At 41.6% G+C, this 21,656-nt stretch overlaps 1 protein-coding gene across 1 annotated transcript in view; it reads left to right on the plus strand.

The window, feature by feature from the left end:
- Positions 1-15,094, plus strand: part of CFH (complement factor H) — a 37,359-nt gene extending 22,265 nt beyond the window's left edge. Inside the window, exons 13-24 of the mRNA XM_032192466.1 lie at positions 1,006-1,188; positions 3,114-3,290; positions 4,692-4,874; positions 6,228-6,404; positions 8,632-8,838; positions 9,437-9,613; positions 10,313-10,489; positions 11,525-11,701; positions 12,427-12,609; positions 13,234-13,434; positions 14,290-14,484; positions 14,740-15,094. Coding sequence (XP_032048357.1) covers positions 1,006-1,188; positions 3,114-3,290; positions 4,692-4,874; positions 6,228-6,404; positions 8,632-8,838; positions 9,437-9,613; positions 10,313-10,489; positions 11,525-11,701; positions 12,427-12,609; positions 13,234-13,434; positions 14,290-14,484; positions 14,740-14,753 — 2,051 coding nt within the window. The 3' untranslated portion in view covers positions 14,754-15,094. The remainder of the gene's footprint in view (positions 1-1,005; positions 1,189-3,113; positions 3,291-4,691; positions 4,875-6,227; positions 6,405-8,631; positions 8,839-9,436; positions 9,614-10,312; positions 10,490-11,524; positions 11,702-12,426; positions 12,610-13,233; positions 13,435-14,289; positions 14,485-14,739) is intronic.
- The last annotated feature ends 6,562 nt before the right edge of the window (positions 15,095-21,656 follow it).

The following is a 21,656-nucleotide window of genomic DNA, read 5'->3' on the forward strand; positions in this document are numbered from 1 at the left end:
TCTGTGCGTAAAAACATTGAACATGTCTAGAACATTTTTCTGGTCATCAGCCCAAATATTTTTCTTGTTGCCTTATTCTTTTATCTTCAGTTATGCCAACTGGAGTTCTGCAATAACTGAAAGTGAGCTGGTAAATGGCTTGCAAAAAATTTCACTGCAATGTATGAAAAAATATTATTTATTTGAAAAGACATAAATAGGCTGCAATATGGCAGCCAGGAATTATTTATTTGAGCAATGCCCTCTCTTACTCTATCCTGTTTTTATATTTAAAAAAAAAATGTTTTTGGAGATGATACATAGCTGAACTCAAGGCAAAAAAAAAAAAAAATTCAGTGAAGGCTTTTTACTATGAAATTCCTCAGTTGCATCCTGTAGGATTAACAATGTCATGCAGAAGGGAAGACATATTCCCCTATTCTTCTTCTGAAGGAAGCTCAAGATGGCAAGAGCATCTCATATTTCTCACATTTCTTTCCTGCTTGATCAGTTATGTTGTTGTCTTTCTTTTTGCTCACTCTCTTTTGCATTTGAAAACAAGTATATTTTATGTTGTTAGCTCTTCAGCTCAAAAGCATGTTAAGCTCCCTTGGCAGGAGTTCATTCCTTTAGAGGTACATATTACTTTCTGGGTGATTTGCATAACATGCCATTGTTTCTTGTAGTTTTTTGTTTTTTTGTTGTTTTTTTTTTTTTTTTTTTAAATGCATGTCCATGTAACACTTTTCTTCTCTTAAAAATGGTTTTGTTTCATCAACTGTTTCTTTTATCATGGCAGGAAATTGACAGCACATGGAAGTAAGAGAGTAGACTGAGCCAGGGTCATTCATCTCAGACGATGGGCTGCAGCCCAACATGAATCCAAATAGTCAAAGCCTGTTTAACCTGTTCTGTGGATTTTTCTTAACTTTAAACAAGAATCTCACTTTATTTTGTGCTGCACTTAATGTGTAAGTGTGCTGATAGTACTGAGTAAAGAGCATAAAATTAATCTCTTGATTTCAGAGAATCCCAGAGGCTGTGGACCTCCACCTGAGATTACCAATGGAAGTATTGCCGCTGGCTCTCTGCAACAGTATCAGCATGGGAGTAGAACAGAATATGAATGTGACACCATATTTAAATTGGTTGGATCAAAGGAAATAGAATGTGTTGATGGACAGTGGTCACCTCCTCCTTCTTGCATTGGTATCCTACATAATTCTATATATAAAAAGCTGTGGTGTTGCCATACAAAGATAACCAGAAGTAAAGTAAAAGAGCTAATGCCAACTGATCACTAGGAAAAAAAAAATGCTGTTACAGTAAAAGCAAGTAAAACTAAGTCTCCAGGTAGGTCAGGACATGTTCTGACAAAGTAAGCCGGATATGCCTCCATCCTGAGGCTTTGTAAACTCAGTACAAATGCCATGGCCTGTTTCCAGCAATGACAATACTGTATGTTGCAGGGGCTCAGGGCTGCAAATGTGATGACTGTATATGCATTGTGTTGCTGTCTTCCCTAGGCTAGAGTTAGATGCACCACATTTTTTTATAGTGCTGACATTGAAATGGTGAATGGTTCTACAGTCAGGTGTTCAGCCTCGACACAAGCACCCACTCTCTGTGCATGTCATTAGATGGTGTACCTCAGACCACAGAGTATGGATGTCAATTGCAGGAGTGCAAAACTACCATTCACTTGTTAAGACAGTGTCTCAGAATTGAAGCGAGAATATGCAGATACAGAAAATAATTAGGAGTGTCCTTAAGGAAGAGAACCAATAAACATTGTGTTTTCATGGACTAGTTTACTTTGTCCTACAAATCATCTTCTGTATCAACTGCAGTGCTCATCTAAGTGCCATACAAATTCCCTTATTCTCCCCATAATATGTCTTAATATGCAGAAAAATCCACCCACTCAAGATACTTCTCTCCTCAAGCTCTGATCCTTGTGTAGTTTGTGTACGAAGAGATCAAATGGAAATATCTTCAACAGGTGGCTCTTCTGCTACAGCTGCCCCTCATTTTCACAGGGCTCTTGAGAACTTTCTTTTGCAAATATCTATCATCTTCCATGTTTTATTCAACTGTTCAGAAGATTCTAAAACTACTTTTTTTTTTTTTTTTTTTTTTTCTTTTTTTTGCGGGAGCAGGGAGGGGTTCTGGGAACAGGCAGAAAGGGATATACAATCATGTGGGTCTCCTTCCTTAGAAACCAGGCTAAAATCCATTAGCAACAAAATCTTCTGCACTGACAGAGGTCCAAAAGACTTGTGATTCCCTTGGAAAGTCTGGTGGTCTGTTTGAATTCTGACACATCTTCCAAGAGCAACACTGACGTTTTAAAAATGTATAGCATGGAGAATGATTGCTCACATCTTTTTGATATTTGTTCCACAGAGAACAGTTTCTGTGCACAAGTTGGAAAAAAAGAGTGGTTCAAGATTGAGCGCAAAGTTGTTCAAATCCAGTTTCTGAGATTAACATGGGTCTTTCCTCTTCCCTGTTCAAAATCGGCTGTATGCCCCTACCCTAATACATCCCTTTTTCCTCCTTCAAAATAAATACCCTCATACTGCACTCAACTGTGCAAACCATTAACCTTTACTTTCACTACCACAGCAACAGTGGCAGCCCACAGCAGGAACCACAGTTAGCATATAGAGATGACAGCCCTGCAGCTCTCTAAGTGATGTTACAGTGGGTTTCAGCTCTTGTAGTAACACTAATTGAGAGTGCACATTACAAATGTGTAGGTGTGTAACTGAATATAATTTTGATTGATCAGAATCAGGATCCAGATGAGCTGGATTAATTGAAGGTTTTCTTACACTTTAGGATTCATGTATCTTTGAAAAACAGAATTTGGGGAATTAACCTTAGCTGAAACTACTTGGGGAGTATGCTGTGGAGTTATCGCAGTGATGGAAAAAGAAGGAAAAGGTCTGGAAAGGGATTTAGTAAACTGACTAAATTACATACATACCTCAGCTCTATAGAAGGTATTGTTAGTTAATAGGAGTAGGTTTGACTTACCAAGTGCAAATGTAATTCTTTTCATTTAATCCTTTCAGATACTCAAATGTGATTCCTGTAAAATTGTGCAATATTTCTGCTCTTTTCCACAGAAGACAAAACACCATGTGGATCACCTTCCTCTATCCCGAATATTGTTCTTCACCAGCAAGACCAGCTCGAGTTTTCTCATGGTGATGAAATATTATATGGATGTGAAAAAGGCGATGCTGGAAGTATGAGGACAAAATGTCTTAATGGGGAATGGAAGCCTTTACCTCTTTGTGATGGTAATCTGTTTCCATAATATTTCAGATATGAGTTTAACATTGTATTCAATATTTCAAGATCTTCAGGAATCAATAAGTAGCCAGAGATACTATAGTTTTATGCATCTTAACTAAGTGCTTTTTTATTTACTCCTTTTAAGCGTGAACATGTCCTTCATCCTGGAAAGACTCCGAAGGTACAAATTAGTAAATACTCTGAGTCAGTCTGGGGAAAGAAATGGACAGTTTCACAGTGGGTAACATCAAATATGATGACACATCAATTATGGCACTGCACACCTTTGGTGTGCAATGACCTTATGACATGAGTATTTTTTACCTGTTTTCCAGTGTTCCTCACCAACAAAGACCCTTCAGAAGCCTTGGGACATACAAGCAATAAAGTCACATGCCTATTGTATTACTTACATGGAGATTTGTGTCTCTACATACTACTTTGATTTTTTAAAATCCTAATAGAAATTAGAAATAGTAGTAATAGCCATGATGTGCTGGTCTTATCTTATCCTTGCCATTTTTATGTAGATTATTCCTTTTCATTTCTGATCAGTAGTTTTCTTTTTTCTTTTTTTTTTTTTTCCTAACCTTCCCATTTAGTTTCACAGTACATAAACTGTTGAAAGTAGTCTTTTTAAAAGATGTGAAGTAAACCCTTTGCCTAAGTCACAAAAAACAATGCATTGGACTCAGTAGGTTTAAAAAAAAAAAAAAAAAAAAAAAAAAAAAAGACAAGTATTGTATGAGAAGGTGTTTTGGCTAGAATAAATTTGACTGGAGTATATAGGCTATTATTTATCTTTAGTGAAATACAGTTTATTATATTCAATTCTTAGTTTCCCTTTCTACAGAAGTGATTTTGTATTTCTCAGGGATTTGGATACGCTGTACCTGTATTTGCAGTTGAGGACTGAATCTGGAACAAAATACAATCCGCTTAGCTTTCGCATTAGCTTGTCTTCTCACACTCAGAATCACCAGTCAAGAACACAAAATGTGGTTATGACTTACATACACTTTCCCTGGAGACTGATACCTGGTATATATTTAGTGTGGAATACTACTACCTCCATGCTCCTGTTTCTGCAAGCAAAAGAAGGGTTCTATTCTTGTTTGTCGGTTTTGAGGAAGAAATGAATGCTTAGTTTTTCAGTTAATGGACTCAGCAGAAGGGATCCTGTTAAAATAAAATAATTTTGTAATATCTGTGCTTTAGATAGCAAGAACAAAATTTTGTTTCTGTAATCTAGGAATCTTAGGAGTTACTTCAAACTACTGTAAATGAAAAAACATCTTCACATGGACATGCATTAGGAAACCAATGACCTCTTCATCAGTGAATGCACATGTACATCTTATCTGAATCAAATCTGTTCTTTAGCTGTTTGTGTTGATTTTATTCAGCTCCATCTCATCCCTGCGTGACTCCAGTGGATGTTGACGTTGTACAACTTAGCTATTTTTCCGAGCCAAAAAAGGAGACTGAGCCACATGGAGTTATACGGTATAAATGTACATCAGCTGACAACAATATTAAAGAGGCAACTTGTGTGTCTGGAAAATGGTCACCGGAGATTAATTGTACAGGTGTGGTTTTACTATGCATACAATTTCTTCTTTTTATATTGGAATGATAAATGCTCATTATTAAAGCTTATTAGTATCTCTGTGCCACTAGTCTGAAACAGAAATGCTAACACGCTTATATATGTGTGTGTAATCAACTATATGCTAAGGGATAGTCATGGGAACTAATGATGGGAATGATTTGAACAGTGAACTAGGTTCAGAGACACTATTTTAGTGAAGCAGACCTAATAATACCTACTATGACAATTGGAACAGTTGGCCCTGTCACTTCTGCTGTGAGAAAAGATGCAAAGATAAATTTAAGCTTTTTTTCTTCCAAAAGGGCTGTACCCTGGTAGAAATGGGAGTAGCACATAGCTCAAGTTCCAGCCAAAGTTACTTTATTTTCTTTAAAGTTCAAAGCTCTTCTCTTGCTATTTTTTATTCTATTTTTTTTTCCCAGTCATTTCTTATCAAAACAACAGGAAAAAAGCTGAATTGGCCAGACTGCCCCAATCTAATGCACACCAAAGGTCAGATGCCTGCAGGATTGCCTTCAAGAGTCATAGGTAGAGCAGGATATTGCCTGTAAAAGAGTAAAAACAATCATGGCCTCATTGCCTGCTTTGATTGTGCGATATTGATGGGAAAGGATGTGTGGAAGTGGAAGAAGTGCATAGGGTGGCATTCTCTTTCAAAAACAGTTCCTACCTTCCCAGTGTTCTGAGACCATGAGAAGCAACAAACCAAGCTTCTGAGGTTTTCTCCTGCTCAGATCTACCTCTTTCCCTCCTTTTTCCTTTCCTATGACAGGAGCTGCCCCTTATTCCTTGAGCGGCAAAATTCGTATTTATTTTTTTGTTTCCTTTCATGGTTCTCATTTAACTCCACTATTAGCTATGCCTGGGAAAAACAATAACAACAACAAAGCAAACAATCAGAAAAGCTGGCAAAACCAACCACAAAACTGTAAACAACCGAGAGAATTGGTCCACAAGCTGGACCGGTTTTCGTCAAACACCTCACCATACAGAGAGAGTCAGGGAAAGTACACAAGCTTGTGCAGCTGTGTAAGGGAAAGAGGGGACTACCAGCTTACATTTCTGAAGACAATTTTGATGTAGAAAAATATATTGATGGTGTATTTTTCTGACCATGTGTTCTGTGAATACATGTTGAAAACATGAGCATCTAAAGGCAGCTCTGGTGTTTCTGAGGCAGAACAAAATTATTATGATACTAGTTGAAGCTTCAGGTAGCTACTGAAGACTTATCTAATGCCAGTGTTTTCTTGGTTGTTAGTATTGTAATCTGTGGTGAACTGTTACGCTTTATCTTATGTTCTGTTATGATGTGCATATGTGTCCTTAGGTGAAAGCACTTGCCCACCTCCGCCTCAGCTGCACGGTGCTAAACAGATACCAGCTGAAAGAAATTACAAGAATGGGAGTAAAATAATTTTTTCGTGTCTTGAGAGTTTCCAGCTCATTGGTGGGAATGAAATAACATGTATAAATGGGAGATGGCAGTCACCACCACGCTGTGTCGGTCAGTAGTGGATTTTTTTTTTCTATTTGTTTTATTATGAACTTCTGTGTTATGTACTTGCACTCATAATTAGCAGAAGGATGATGTTATTCTTGTTAAGACTGCCCCAAACAGGTAATTGTGCAGAAAAGCAATAGAATGTAAGTTGCTAAAGAAGGTGCAGTTCACCAATTGTCATGTAATAAGTTTGTGGGGTGTTTTGGTTGGTTGGTTGTTTTTTTTTTATTTAGACAAACTCATCTGAGATGGAGCATAAAACCTTCAGGCAGCTCCTCAGGAGCCGTGTGTTTATTTATGTTGCTTGGATGTAGTTTTAGCAGTCTTTGTTTGTTTGTTTGTTTTTGTTTTGTTTTGTTTGTTTGTTTGTTTTCTGTCTTTATTCTTACTTGATTTTTCTCCTTTCCTTTTTGTGACTTCTTCCTGTAATACAAATGTGAACGATATGGCATAACTTTGGCCATCTGTTCTAAGGAATCATAGAACCACAGAATGGTTTGGATTGGAATGCACCTTAAAGATCACCCAGTTCCAACCCCCTGCCATGGGAGGGACACCTCCCACCAGACCAAGTTGCCGAAAAGCCTCATCTAGCCTGGCCATAGGCACTGCCAAGAATGGAGCATCCACAGCTTCTCTGGGATGTTCCTGTGCCTCACCACCCTTTGAGTGAGGAATTTCTTCCTAGTATCTAATCTAAATCTACCCTGCTTTAGTTTAAATCCATTACCCCCTGTCCTATCTCTACACTCCCTGACAAAGAGTCCCTCCCCAGCTTTCCTGTAGGTCCCCTTTAGGTACTGGAAGGCCACTGTAAAGTCTTCCCAGAGCCTTCTCTTCTCCAGGCTGAACCACCCTAACCCCAACAGCTTGACTCCATAGGAGAGGTGCTCCAGCCCTCTGGTCATCCCCATGGCATTCCTCTGGACTCATTTGAATATGTCCATGCTCTTCTTGTACTGGGTGCCCCAGGTGGGGTCTCACAAGAGCAGAATAGAGGGGGAGAATCACCTCCCTCGACCTGCTGGCCATGCTTCTTTAGATGCAGCCCAGCATACAGTTGTTTTTCTCAGCTGCAAGAACACACTGCTGGCTCATACTGAGTTCTTCATCAACCAACACTTCCAAGTTCTTCTCCTGAAGGTTCTTCTCAATACATTCTATGCTCAGCCTGTATTTGTGCTTGGAATGCTGAGGAATCCACAAGCTGACTGTTCAAACATTGCTGATGCAGATGATATCTTGTAAGCAGAAGTTCATTAAGAAGTAGAAGAAAGTGTTTTCAGAAATGGGTAGGAGATAGATGAGCGCAGGACAAACGAGGTGCGAGCTGGTGACTGATATGCACAACATGCCAAGCAAGCCTGTATTTTTAAGCTACAAAATTCTAATGCCCTGTGGTTTCTTTCCTCTTTTGTTGCTTGGGAGACTCTGTTTCCACTGATATGGCAGAGATAGAGAAGAATAATGGAAAAAGTGCTTGAGCTGTTCATAAAATAAGCTATACTGCAATAAAATTCTCAGTCACAGTTACTAAACAAGAAGTTTGATTGTAATTAGATCTTTTGTCTTGTGGAATTCAGAAGAAACATATGCTTTCAACTTGTGTCAGTTGATGAATCCTAATTCACTAGTAACCAAAAATGTACATGAAACATAAATTATATGTTCACCCCCTCTACAGTCATGTAAGAGAATAGCATAGTGGGACAACCCCAACTCAAGAGGAGTTTGTAGAGGTTTAATCCACTCTATGTCTGGGGAGGTAGGTTATAGTTCTTAAGCTCTGCTGCACTCTGGTATTGTCCTTATGTCATCAGGAAACCCCCCATGACATTGGTATAATTTTATTAGTGGTGGACAAGCTTAATTTAGTTACAATTCTAGAAACTCACTTTCACCAGGACAAAATAATGTCTCTTCTGATTCTCTGTCTATGATTTTTATAATTTTCTTTTTATTAAGTTGTAACTATATCTCCTTGTCAAGATGTGGGAAATGGCTCTAATTTGGTTCAAAGTGAAATGAAACAAATCCTTTTGGGATTTTCTTTGAGGGAGAGAGGAAAGGAGTTTTGTTTTGTGAATCTCACATACTTCATCTTACTTTCAAGCCACATAACTTTTGTTTGGATTTTTTTTTCTTTTCCTTTTCTGTTTTAGACTGCATATGTCTTTGGAATATTAATTGTCTTGTAATACTATTTGTCTCTGTGCTTCATATTTTAAAGAAAATCCTTGTTTGCCACCGCAACCTGTAGAATATGTAGATGATCTTAGGCTGGAAAATCAAAACTTAAAAATGGAAAAAGAAGGGAAAACAATTTATCTGGCTGGTGCTACACTGGATGTGGTTTGTCGTCCTGGATATATGTTAGATGGACCATCAAAGATAACTTGTTCTATGGGAAACTGGACTTCAGCTCCTACATGCTCTGGTAATGTTAAACAAGACTTTTCCTGAGGTGTACTTAGCAATGAATCTGAAATTTTTTAAACTGGAGCTTGAACTGTAGCAACAGACAGTAATTCCATATTTTGCTATAGAATGTTATTTTTCCTCATGAATGTCTTCAAAGCAATCCTGGTGGGGGGCAAGGCTGATACAGTAGAACACAGTTTATTTTTTTATATATTCCTGTGGTATATTTGCAATCTATGTTCAGAGTCAGTCTCTGCCAGATGAGTCATGGGCACATCCTTACCATCCAAGGATCTGTTTTCTACAGAGTCCACTAGTGAGTAGAAATTGCTTTGGTACTTCAATGATAGACATCACTTCTGTATAGTAAAGGACAGAAGCCTTTACCAAAGTTTTCTGGCAGGGCTAGAAACATAATCTAAATCTTTGCATTGCCTGAAGTTCATGTCTATTTAGAGTACTAACATTTAAGTTTCTGAATGCTACCTTTTATATAAAATCCACAGGCAGTGATTGACTATGCTGATGGAATAAAAGGCATCTTTGGTAGGAACAATACAGTCATTCTACGTGTATCACATTACCAAAAGTTTCAAGTTTGCATATCTTTTCAGAAAGACCATGTGAAAGTATTCCAACAGTGGCCAATGCTGCTTTTGAAGGCAGGAGCAAGAAGAAGTATGAGCCTGGTGAAACAGTTCGCTACCAGTGTCATGAAGGATTTCAGGTCACTGGTGCCCCTGAAATTTTTTGCAGAAGGGGAAATTGGTCAACACCACCAATCTGTGAAGGTATAGGTTGTACTTCTAAGTAGTCTATGATCCTTCTTAGTCTTCCAGGAACAGTAGTTAATGTAACGCCAACCGATATGTGCAAGTGAGTCAGACCAGTAGAGCTGATCATTGAGTTGCTTTTAATAGATTGCTACAACACCTGTTTTTCTGGTCCCTGAGAAGCACCAAGCAGAACTGATCAGCAAAGAAATCTTTTCCCCTTCTGGACTGAAGCCAGTAGCCACAGCTTCGCTCACTGCTTAGATCAAGCAGTCAGCGGGTTATGGAGGAAAGTGTGCTGGCTGCAAAGAGTGACATAGCTGGTAGCCTTACATATTTTAATTGCTTATCACTAGAAATTTCACTCTATGAAAGTTACCTTTGAATAGTAAACAAACCACTTTGTTCTCCATTGCTTTGGCACACAATTCTGGATGGCATCAGTCTGCACATTCAGCTGGTCTCTGCAGCTCCTTTCCTCTTTTTAAGTCACTATAGGCAAAAAAAAAAAAAATATATATATATATATATATAAAATAATTGCCTGGTGAAGCATTGCAGAATGAAAACCATAGTATCTTCCTTTCCTACTTGTAGAAAATGACCTACCATATGCAAACCATCTGTCCTCATCAGGAATAATGGTGCTTCTGAATGCGCTATTCTGTGATAGCCATATTCCTGTCCTACGATTCTTAAATGCACATCTCTTTTCAGATGTTCGCTGTGGACCCCCACCTGAAATTTTCAGTGCTCATATTACCAGCCCTCAGCAGCAGAGGTATCTGCCTGGTGCCAAAGTGCATTATGAATGTGAAAGTAATTCACAAATTATGGGTGTAAATTATGTCACTTGTTCAGATGGACACTGGACAAAAGTGCCAAGCTGCAGAGGTAGGAATTTGTGCTTTCATTATGGCTGTTTGCTTCGTGGGGACTGTTTGGATTACCTTAATACTAGAAAGACATTACCTTTTTTAGTTTTGTCTTCTTTGTGTACTGCAGTTTTGTACCCACTATTGCTTTCTTGCAAAGAACTTTAATTTAGCTTAATGCTTCTAGAAATACTATGGGTATTTTCATCAAGAGCAAAAATATCTTGAAGAAAAAAGGCCTAGAGTATGCTGACTTGCTATTCTTCTCTGCAATACAAGTAATTTCCAGAATACACCATTTTACTGAGCTTCACTAGAAAGATGTGTAAGGGCTCCTATGTTGTGTTCAACGCTGTCAGAGAGTATCGGAATGGCAGAAGCACTAGAGGAGAGAAACGGGTGCTCTTCTCTGAGGCTCCACTATGACAGAGATCCCAGCAGAGCCTCAGGAACTAAAACATGCAGATCGGCTGGGTTCTGCAATGGCAAGAAGGTTCCTCTGAAGAGGAGCTGTGCTGTCCTCCTAGTCCCTGCCCAAATCTGTGGCTTGGGGCTGAACAAGTGCAACGTGGCAGTCATACACCTCCATGGAGTCAACTTTACTTACCTGTCCCATGAGTAGTACAGGCTGATAATGTCTTCCAGAGCTCTGCAGTTCAGCAGAGAGCCAACTTGGCTGCAACATCTGTGATTCTGAGAAGCGCTGGGGATCTCAGCAGAGGGCCATGGCCTTGCAAGGAGGCTTTTTGTGGCATGTGGTGTAGCTACAGAAACGTTGGCTTTTTCTAGAAGCTCTCACTGTCCCGGTCATCTCCTGAGAATCTGGAAGGTGTTCTGCTGCCATTGTCATGTTAATTTACATTCCTGGGGCTCACAGTGCCCCAGAAAGCCAAGGAAAAAAGAGCGGGAAAATCAAGTCATATTAGTAAGGCAGTATTGTCTCTTGAGCTTAAGAACATCATCTGGGGAGTAACAAGATGATTCTCTTAACTGTAGTTTGTGTAGGGGAACATGTGAGTGCCTACAAATTGAGTGGAGAAATGTCTCTTTTCAGATGTGACGTGTGAACCTCCTCCAGAAATTGCTGGTGGAAAAGTTCAAGGTGTTAAAAAGCCAAGGTATTTGCCTGGGGAGACAGCTCACTATCAGTGCTGGCAAGGTTTTCAGATGATGGGGGCTTCCACCGTAACATGTCAGAATGGGACCTGGACAGAGCCACCCCAGTGCAAAGGTGAGTTCTCTCTCTCTCCATGCAGTAGACTGTCAGTGAAGACTGCCCTCAAGCTAGCTCAGTGGCATTTAGGTCTCCAAATTTCAGTCTCAGGATTGTGAGCAAGTGCAGGAATATCTGTCAGACTCAGGAAAAAGGGATTTTCCGTGGTATCCCTCCATTTGTAGTGGCAGGATGTGTTTAATGGAAGTCTACCAGATGGCTTCACTCAAAGGGTGCCACATTTGGAAAAGTACCCTGAGGCTGAGAGGAACTGCTGCCCAGCTCTGATTTTGAGACTGCAACTTTTCACTTCTGCAAATCTACTTTCTGAGAATGCCTAATGTGAGGAGAGTGAGAAATTGTGCTGTCTGTGCTGGAGAACAGAGCTCACAGTTCTCCTGCTCGCTGACATCCAGAAAATTCAAGTGGTGCATTGCCTTCGTGAATGCCGTGCAATTGAGTCAACTATTAAATTACCTGTGGGCTGTAGCTGATGGGTGAGCTAACAGCTGGTACCACGTTGGTGCCCAGCATTTCACGAACACGTTGAATAATCTCATTTGATTCATGAGGCATGTGCTAGGTTTCAGCACATGAACAAATGCAGCATTTGGTGTCAAAGTGACAGTTTTCTCTCTGCTTTCCTCCAAGTATCTCAAAGTGCTGCCTACATGGTCTTCTGAAGAATTTGTGACTAGGCCTCTCTTGCAACTAGAGTGGTTTTCTTTCTAATCTTCTTTCAGGGAAGGGTAGAAAATGTGGCCCACCTCCAGATATTGAAAACGGGGACATCCTTTCCTTCCCATTACCAGAATATAACCAGGGTCAGACTGTGAAATACAAATGCCCAAGTTTCTACATCCTGAAAGGACCTGAGCAAATCACCTGCATTGACGGGCAGTGGACAAATCCCCCAGTTTGCTTGGGTAGGTGGAAGCTGGTGCTGCGTGGCCCAGAGCTGTGTGAGCTGCTCACTGTCTTTCTCTCAGGCCCTGCAGGCCCTGCACTTGTGAAGCTGTGCTTGTGCTGGGGCTGCGATGCTGACAGGGCAGAAGAGCAGCTGGTGTTTCTCCTGTGCAGAAGGAATTTCCTCTGGAGGTCAGCTCCTGTAGCTGCCTCTGCTGCCTGCTGTCCCTCCCTGCCCCCAGTCACCAGCAGATCCAGGAGGGTGGGTTGGTCTGAGTGCAAGGAAATACAGGGCCACGAGGGAATGAATTTGAGAAGTGCTGGGACGAGGGCAAGGAGAGAGCCCAAAAAAGACACAGGGAGGTTCATAGCTGAGTGCCCCCACCCCAGGCTGTGCTTCCCCCTTGCCCTGTGAGACTGTCAGAGGGCAAAGGCCTCTCCACAGCGGTGTGTGGCGACTCAGCCATCATTGTTTTTCCCTTTTGCCTTCTTAAGAATGTCTTCCCTGTTGGAAAACTCAGAGGGTGAGAGCTCATTGCTGGAAGAGTTTTGTGAAGTACACCTGTAGGCTCGGAGAGGGGAAGAAAATGTATGTATGGTACATTTGTATGAATTTATTACATCCTTCTCTTGCCTTTTCCAAGCGGCTTGTACGGCCTCTGAAGAAGACATGGACAGAAACAATATTGAGCTGAGATGGAGAGGAGAAAGAAAGCTGTACTCAACATCAGGCGATTTTATTGAATTTGATTGTAAAATAGGACATGTGCAGGACCCGGCATCTTCCCCATTCAGAGTGCAGTGCATGGACGGGACATTAGAATACCCATGGTGCAAGCCAGGAAGTAAGTCACCTCCACTCTGTCACTGCTTGGCCACTGCCTTGGTGTATTTTTAGTGCAGAAGCTGAGGGGAAAGCCCCTAGCAAGTGTGCCTGGGGAAGAAATAGCGGGGCACCAAGGTGGGAGAGCACCCTGCAAAGCTGCAGGCCATGAGGGGAGGCTCCCCCAGGAAGCCACCGACTGGAGAAGCTGAGCTGGAAAGGCTCCTGGGGAACAGGCTCGCTGGGGCTCATCAGGGTTACTGGTGCTGGGCCTGCCCGGCTGGTTCCAGGCAGGATGGAAGGGCTGGTAAGTTCCCTGCAAGTGGCTTCTCTGAAATAAGAAGGTGCCATGGACTGTGGCAGGGCTGAAGAGAGGGAGACCATTTCCTTGCAGGCTCTCCCAGGCCTGCCTGTTCAGGCAGGGCTTTGTCCCAGAGACCTTCTCTCCTGCTTCTTTCTTGCAGCCACAGCTGTGCCCCCTTTGCACCCATGGCCTTCTCTCTGGTTGTGCCCTGCTCTGGTGTGTGTGGAGGCAGGGGTCAATGCCCATTGCACGCCTTCACAGGCTTCTCCAGCAGGAAACCTGTGCTTGCCTCCTCCTACAGTTTCCCCAAGCCACAATTACTGTGACATTGCTGAAGGGTATGAAATGGGCTTTTGCCTTTCATCATCGGCAATTTGCATTGATACAGGTGGGGTCAGATGCAGCAGGGATGCAGCACAGGAGAATAAGTAGTGTCAGTCACTCAGCTGGTACCAACAGCTTCACACTGTTGACAACGAGGTCTACAGGCAACTGATGAAAGTACTTTCTCTTGTGGTGGTGGCTGTTCTTTAATTTTTCTAGTTTTTCTCTAACTTATTTTTTCTTCCCAAGGGAACTGTAGTTTGAGTGAGATGGCTATGAAGAGGAACAATATAAAACTAGGACATTCGAGGAGAAGACCTAACATATATCGCTCTAAGGAGACTATTTTGTTTGAATGCAAATTTTGGTTCCGGGAAGTCTCAAACCCAGAGGATTTTGAGGCACAGTGCCACGATGGAGTGATTAACTACCCTCGATGTGAATGTAAGTGCTCTGTGTGGAGGGCACAATGCTCTGTAGAATTGTGGAGAAGAAGGGAGAGTCAGCTTTAGGGGCCTTCACTTAACCCTCTACCAGTTTGTGACTGTCGTGGGGCTGCTCCTGTTCCAAGGGGCCTGGGGAGTCAAACTGAAGCAATGGGAATGCTAGGCAACTTTGCTGTCCACTGCTCTCAAGAAACATGGCTATGTGCCAGCCTTGGTGTTCATTCCTTTTCTATTTTCTCTCTTTACATTGCAGCGTATTTTGGATAAATGGAAAAGGCATGAAGGAACCCAGCTGGAGAAATGAAAGATCCTTTGACCAACCCAGTGATTTGAGCTCAATTTTCCCTGGAGTTTGCTGTTTCATTGTGCTGTGTTTGCAGCTTAGCCAATGTTCTGTGTTAGAATTTGCCTTTCTTTTTTCCCTTTGAATTGTTGGATGATTGTTTTGATATGTAACCATTTTTGTAAAAGTATTTACATTTTATCCATTCAAATGACTGTACTTCCTTCTTACTCTTGTTCTGTATTGATCTCACTGTTATTTTATTAACATTTGCTTCCTGAAGTAGGCTGGCTTTGGTGGCATACTGAGACATCAATTAAAGTGTGCAGCTAATTTGCTGATCAGCAAGTAGTGTGTGTGTGGTCTTGTGTGCTCCTAGCTTCTTCTCCGTGTACTTTCCTGGGAGTTTAGCCTGGGGTCATGGTAGAGATGAGTGTCCTCACAGCCTCATCATGATGTGAAGGCGAGTGCTCTCCTTTAAACAACTCAGGAAAGTCTGTGGATCATAGACCCCAATTCTTATGCACAACTAGAACCTCTGCACTATTTCATGAAAGGGCAAGATTTTGGATTGAAAGCAACTTTGATTCCTTGGGAGGAAGGCTTGACTTCTTGGCCTTGTGCCAGATTCAACGAGGCCAGATGGGATCCACGTAGGGGTAATGTGGGAGCTGTTGGAAATGCTCACCAAGCAGCTTTCTATCATTTATCAGCAGTCCTGGCTATCGGGGGAAGTCCCAGGTGACTAGCAGCTAGCAAATGTGATTTCCATCTCAAAAAATGCTGGAAGGAGGACCCAGGGAACTACAAGCTTATCAGTCTGACTTTGGTGCCAGAGAAGGTTTGGAGCAGATCATCTTGAGTGCCATCCCTTGGTAGATACAGGACAACCACATATTCCAGCCCAGTCAGCTTGGGTTTATGGAAGGCTGGACCTACTCAGCTAATCTGATCTCCTCTTAATAACAAGGTGACATGCTTACTGGATGAGGTAAAGGCTGTGGATTTTGTCTATTTAGACTTTACTAAATATTTTAGCACCATTTCCCACAGCATTCTTCTGGAGTAACTGGCTTCTCGTGGCTTGGACGGGCATACACTTCACTAGGTAAAAAGCTTGCTGGTGGCCAGGCCAAAAGAGTCGTGGGAAATGGAGTTAAATCCAGCTGAAGGCCAGTCACAAGTGGAGTCCCACAAGGCTCAGTGCTGGGGCCAGTTCTCTTCAGTATCTTTATCAATGATCTGGAGGAGGGGATCGAGTGCACTCTCAGTAAGATTGCAGATGACACCAAGTTAGGTGCAAGTGTTGATCTGCTCAAGGGCTCTGGATAGGCTTGACTGATGTGCCAAGGCCAACTGTATGAGGTTCAACAAGGTTAAGTGCCAGGTTAAGCACTTGGGACACAACAACCCCATGCAATGATACAGGCTGTCCACCCTCAGCAAGTATGCTAAAGATACAAAGCTGGGGGGAGTGGCCGACATGCCAGAAGGTTGTGCTGCCATTCAGCGAGACCTGGACAGGCTGGAGATATGGGCAGGAAGAAATCAAATGAAGTTTAACAAGAGCAAGTGTAGAGTCCTGCACCTGGGAAGGAACAACCCGAAGTATCAGTACAGGCTGGGGGACGACCTGCTGGAGAGGAGCTCTGAGGAGAAGGACCTGGGGGTCCTGGTGGACGACAGGTTGACCATGAGCCAGCACTGTGCCCTCGTGGCCAAGAAGGCCAATGGGATCCTGGCGTGCATTAAAAGGAGCGTGGCCATCAGGTCAAGGGAGGTGATCTTCTCCCTCTACTCTGCCCTGGTCAGGCCTCACCTGGAGTACTGTGTCCAGCTCTGGGCTCCCCAGTACAAAAAAGACAGGGATCAGCTGGAAAGAGTCCAGAGGAGGGCCACAAAGATGATATGGGGCCTGAAGCATCTTTCCTGTGAAGAAAGGCCGTTCAGCCTGAAGAAAAGGAGACTGAGAGGGTATCTTATTAAAGTTTAAAAATATCTGAAGTGTAGGAGACAGAGGGATTTAGCCAACCTCTTTTCAGTGGTTTGTGGGGACAAGACAAGTGGCCAAAAAATAGATTACAAGAAGTTCCGCACCAACATGCAAAAGAGCTTCTTCATGGTAAGGGTGACGGAACACTGGAGCAGACTGCCCAGGGAGGTTGTGGGGGGGGGGTCTCCTTCTCTGGAGAAATTCAAGGGCCATCTGGAGGCCTCCATGGGCAACATGCTCTACGGAACCTGCTTTGGCGGGGGGCTGGGTCCGATAATCTCCTGAGGTCCCTTCTAACCCCTTCAATTCTGTGATTCTGTGAAGAGTGTCTGGAAAGCTGCCCAGTGGAAAGGGACCTGGGAGTATTGGTCAACACCTGGCTGAATATGAGCCAAAAGTGTGCTCTGGTGGCCAAGGCCAAGAGCATCCTGACTTGTATCAGAAATAGCATGGTCAGCAAGATTAGAGAAGTGATTGTCTCAGTTCTGGTACTGGGCTCTGGTGAGGCTACACCTCAAGTAATGTGTTCAGTTTTGGGCCCCTCTCTACAAGAAGGACATTGAGGTGCTAGAGCATGCCCAAAGAAGGACAACAAAACTGGTGAAGGATCTAGAGACCAAACCTTATGAGGAACAGTTGAGGCAGCTGGGCTTATTTAGCCTAGCAAAAAGAATGCCCAGGGGAGACCTCATCACTCTTTACAGCTACAGCAAAGAAGGTTGTAGCAGGGTGCAGCAACAGGACAAGAGGAAATGGCCTCAAGCTGTGCCAGGAAAGTTTTAGGTTGGTTTTCATTGCAAGGACTGTGAAGCATTGGACCAGGCTGCCCAGGGATGTAGTTGAGTCACCATCCCTGAAGGTATTCAAAAGATGCATAGACATGTTGCTTAGGGACCTGGATAAGTGATACATGTGACAGCTCTAGGTTAACAGTTGGACTTGATGATCTTAGAGGTCTTTTCCAACCTAAATGATTCTATGATTCTGTGTTTGTGTGCCACTGATGTATTGCTGAGTGTGTGTGTGTGTGTGTGGGGGGGGGGGGTATAGAGGTGTCTTACTGCCATTATCCACAGGTATCAGATGGTTACTGTCTTTTATGAGATCTGCCTCTTCCCCCTCCTGTTCTTGTGATGGCCCTGTTTTGCAGTAGCCTGCCTCATCCACTTCTTCCTCCTTCCCCTTCCTAGTAGAAGTTTATTCTTTTCCTAAACAAACTGGCTTCCTCTTCCATTGTTTCTTCTTAAATATAAGAGCAATTGATACAAGAACAGGTCGGTTCTCTAGTTCAGCTACAGTGTCTGTTGTGAGAGTTGCCGTAGACGTAGTGCTTTGGATCGGATCCAGAGGCATTCTCTTCTTTAAGGTGTTGATTTTTGTTTGATAGGTAGAGTCCAGGCCCCAGCACAATGCAGAGAGCTATAAACCTCTGGCTAGGGACATACTTTTCTAAAAAAAAAAAAAAAAAAAAACTATCCTTTTTTAGGATTCTGCATTTGTTCAGGGATGAAGTCCAAAACCATTGGAAAGTGACAATTGTGATAGATACTCGCCTATATCCTCCCATACACCCTGCCACCTGTAACCATCCTGCCTCAGGGCAGATCTCTGGGTGATAATGTTAAATAGTCATTTAACCTTAGCCAAAGCCAGAAACACATGCAGGAGATATAGCAATAGGATTGTACTAGTTGGAACATCCCAAGAATATATAAGATTTTCAGGAACCATTGTAATTAGCCTGAAGGAGAAAAGGTAAAGACTGTACATGATAATAGTTCCCATAAGAAGGTTCCTGAGGTGCAAGAATGATGGCAATACTGAGTACAAATACCAGATTACATTAACAGTCAGTGAAACATGAGCACATGCTCTATACAAACTGATAAAAACGTTAACTTTGGCGAGCCTCACACAACCTTGACAACAAATAAATTGACATTATAAACAAATATATCAACATTGTGACTGGCAATTATTACACAGTTATAATGCTTATTAAAAAAAAATGTTCTAAAATGCTCTGGTCAGATCTGTCATTTTCTCAAGCCTTCATGCCCTGCTTTGGGTGTCAAAAGGACTGTTGTGGTTAAACCTGACATGCAGGCAGCTAAACATCATGCAGCTGTAAACTCACCATTCTCTCTCCTGCTGGCAGGATGGGAAGAAAACTGAAAAGTGCAAGAACTCATGGGTTGAGATAAGGACAGTTTCATAAGAAATAAAATGAAAATGAAAGAAAATAACCCCCCTTCCCAAATCCAACAATAAAAAGAATAAATAAAGCAGGTGAGGCACAGTAGAATTGCTCATCATCAGCTGGCCAGTGCTCAGCCAGTCCCTAACCAAGGGCTGCCCCCTGCCCCTCTGCCCCAGTTTTATTGTTCAGTATCAATTTAAATGGTATGGAATGGTCCCACATATATGGTCCCTTTGGCCAGTTGGGGTCAGCTGTCCTGGTTCTGTCCCCAGCTCCTGCTGCACCCCCAGCCTTCCAGCTGGCAGGGCACCACAAGAAGCTGAAAAGTCCTTGGCCCCGTGTAAGCACTGCTCAGCACAACTAAAACATCGGTGTGTTATGAGCATTATTCTCACCCTCTATCCAAAGTACGACACCATACCAGCTACTAGAACTACTATCCCAATCAAAACCAGGCACATATTGGTCTAGCAAACAGTCTCTCTGCTTTTAATGGGAGTTCTAGGTAGATGGCAGTTCACAGACTTGAAGTGGTTTTGTCCCATCATTATTCTCAGAAATTTCATTTGTTTTCTACTGGATCTTAAAGTAAGAACTACAGTCTTCTCATTTCTGATCTTAGAGGCACATGAAAGTATTCCAACCTTAAACCAAAAGGAGAAAAAAGGAATATTTGGAATTCCAATTTGGACCAGAAAAGAATGAATGAAACACTCCTTTTTCCAATGTGACTGGCATGCAGCTAAATCCATCTAAATGCACAAAGTCTGCAACCAAGTGAGAGCAACAATAGTATCTGAAGTGCGACATAGCATCCATCTGTATACATCAATGAAGTGATTCCAGTGATAATGAAATATTATTTCAAACATACCTGAAATATGCTGATATACATGTAATTTACCTGCTCTGGTCCTGAATAAAAATCCAGGTCAAGGTGATCACACAGTAAAGAGCTCCTTGCTGGCATCAGTACTGCTGTCAGATGGCCAGTGTAAGTAACAATCAAGAAAAGAAAGTCAAATCTGCTATCAAATAATCAGATGGAAATATTACCTCTAAAAAAAGAAAATTATTTTCCTTATTTATCCTGACTGTTAAAAATGACAGCCACTATTCAACAAGAATGATGCAGACTTTCTTGAAAATAGATGTCTTTCCATCATCTGTTCCCCAAAACAAAACATTGGTATCATGATTTACATGAATATTGCCTAATTCAAGGAATTTTCAGTATAATCTGTAATTCTGATGACTGGTACTTATTCCCCATTTCAATGCTTCATTGCAGGGCTGACAGGAACAGGAGACCTTCACCTTCTTCTGGTAAGGGGAATAAATGTCACTATCTTCTTGAAAGAATATACACAAGCTTCAACAATGAAATATGGATATATATATTTATAAAATTAAGGAAAAATAATCTTGCCGGATAAAATTCTGGCAGATGGAGACATGTGCTAGTTTGTTAAGTTGTTGTTAAGTTGTGTATTCTATAAAATAAGACACAAAGAGAAGTACAAATACAGTAGAACTCGAAAGACACAGAGTTCATGATACATTTTTTAACAAAAAGTACCTTTCTATGGTAGTTATCCAACACCAACAAACCATCAAGGAAAGAGTTATACCATTTTATACAAAGAGCAGTTCTGTGTCAAGCTCTGATCAATATTTTAAGTGAGCAAGCATGTGAAGAAAAAGATACTTGTTTGATACTTCCCAGCTAAATAAAAAATACAAAAATCATTACTGACAACGAAGGATATTAAATCCATGCTTCCTATCAAGCCATTAATATTTCATTCCATTATCAAAACTCACACTATCTTCACTTATTAAAAGATATAATCAAAAGTGATCTGCAGTGAAAAAGTATACTAAACAAGGAAATAATTCTATTACATACTGAGGTAAAAATATTGAGACACATTAATCATGAATTGCTTAGTTCCAATACAATAAATGAAGGAATAAGAGCCTATATTTTTCTCCATTGATTTGAAATGCATCCTCAAAAGATACAGAGAGAAACAACAAGAAAAAAATTCAAAGAATGAAAATCCTTTCTTTGAAATGTGGCCCCATGATGTGGGCCACAAGGGGCCTTTCAGTTAAGAGTGTCACATCCCCAGTAGTACATAATCAAAGGTACTGCCACAGCAAAATATCAGCAGGAGGTCTCAATGAGTGACCACATCACTAGAGAGTTCTTTGTTGCCATGACCCCTGACGAAATTCCAGGCAAGCACATGGAGAAGAAGCTAGAGCAAACACGACCACGCACACATACACACTACTTGCTGATGAGCAAATTAGCTGCACAATTTAATTCATGTCTCAGTATGCCACCAAAGCCAGCCTACTTCAGGAAGCAAATGTTAATAAAATAACAGTGAGATCAATACAGAACAGAAGTAAGAAGGAAGTACAGTCAAATTTACATTTGAATTGATAAAATGTAAATACTTTTACAAAAATGGTAACATATCAAAACAATCATCAACAATTCAAAGGGAAAAAAAAAAAAAAAACGCAAATTCCACAACAGAACATTGGCTAAGCTGCAAACACAGCACAATGAAACAGCAAACTCCAGGGAAAATTATGCTCAAATCACTGGGCTGGTCAAAGGATCTTTCATTTCTCCAGCTGGGTTCCTTCATGCCCTTTCCATTTCTCCAAAATACGCTG

This window comes from Aythya fuligula, chromosome 8 (genome assembly GCF_009819795.1).
Source record: "Aythya fuligula isolate bAytFul2 chromosome 8, bAytFul2.pri, whole genome shotgun sequence".
Taxonomy (NCBI): domain Eukaryota; kingdom Metazoa; phylum Chordata; class Aves; order Anseriformes; family Anatidae; genus Aythya; species Aythya fuligula.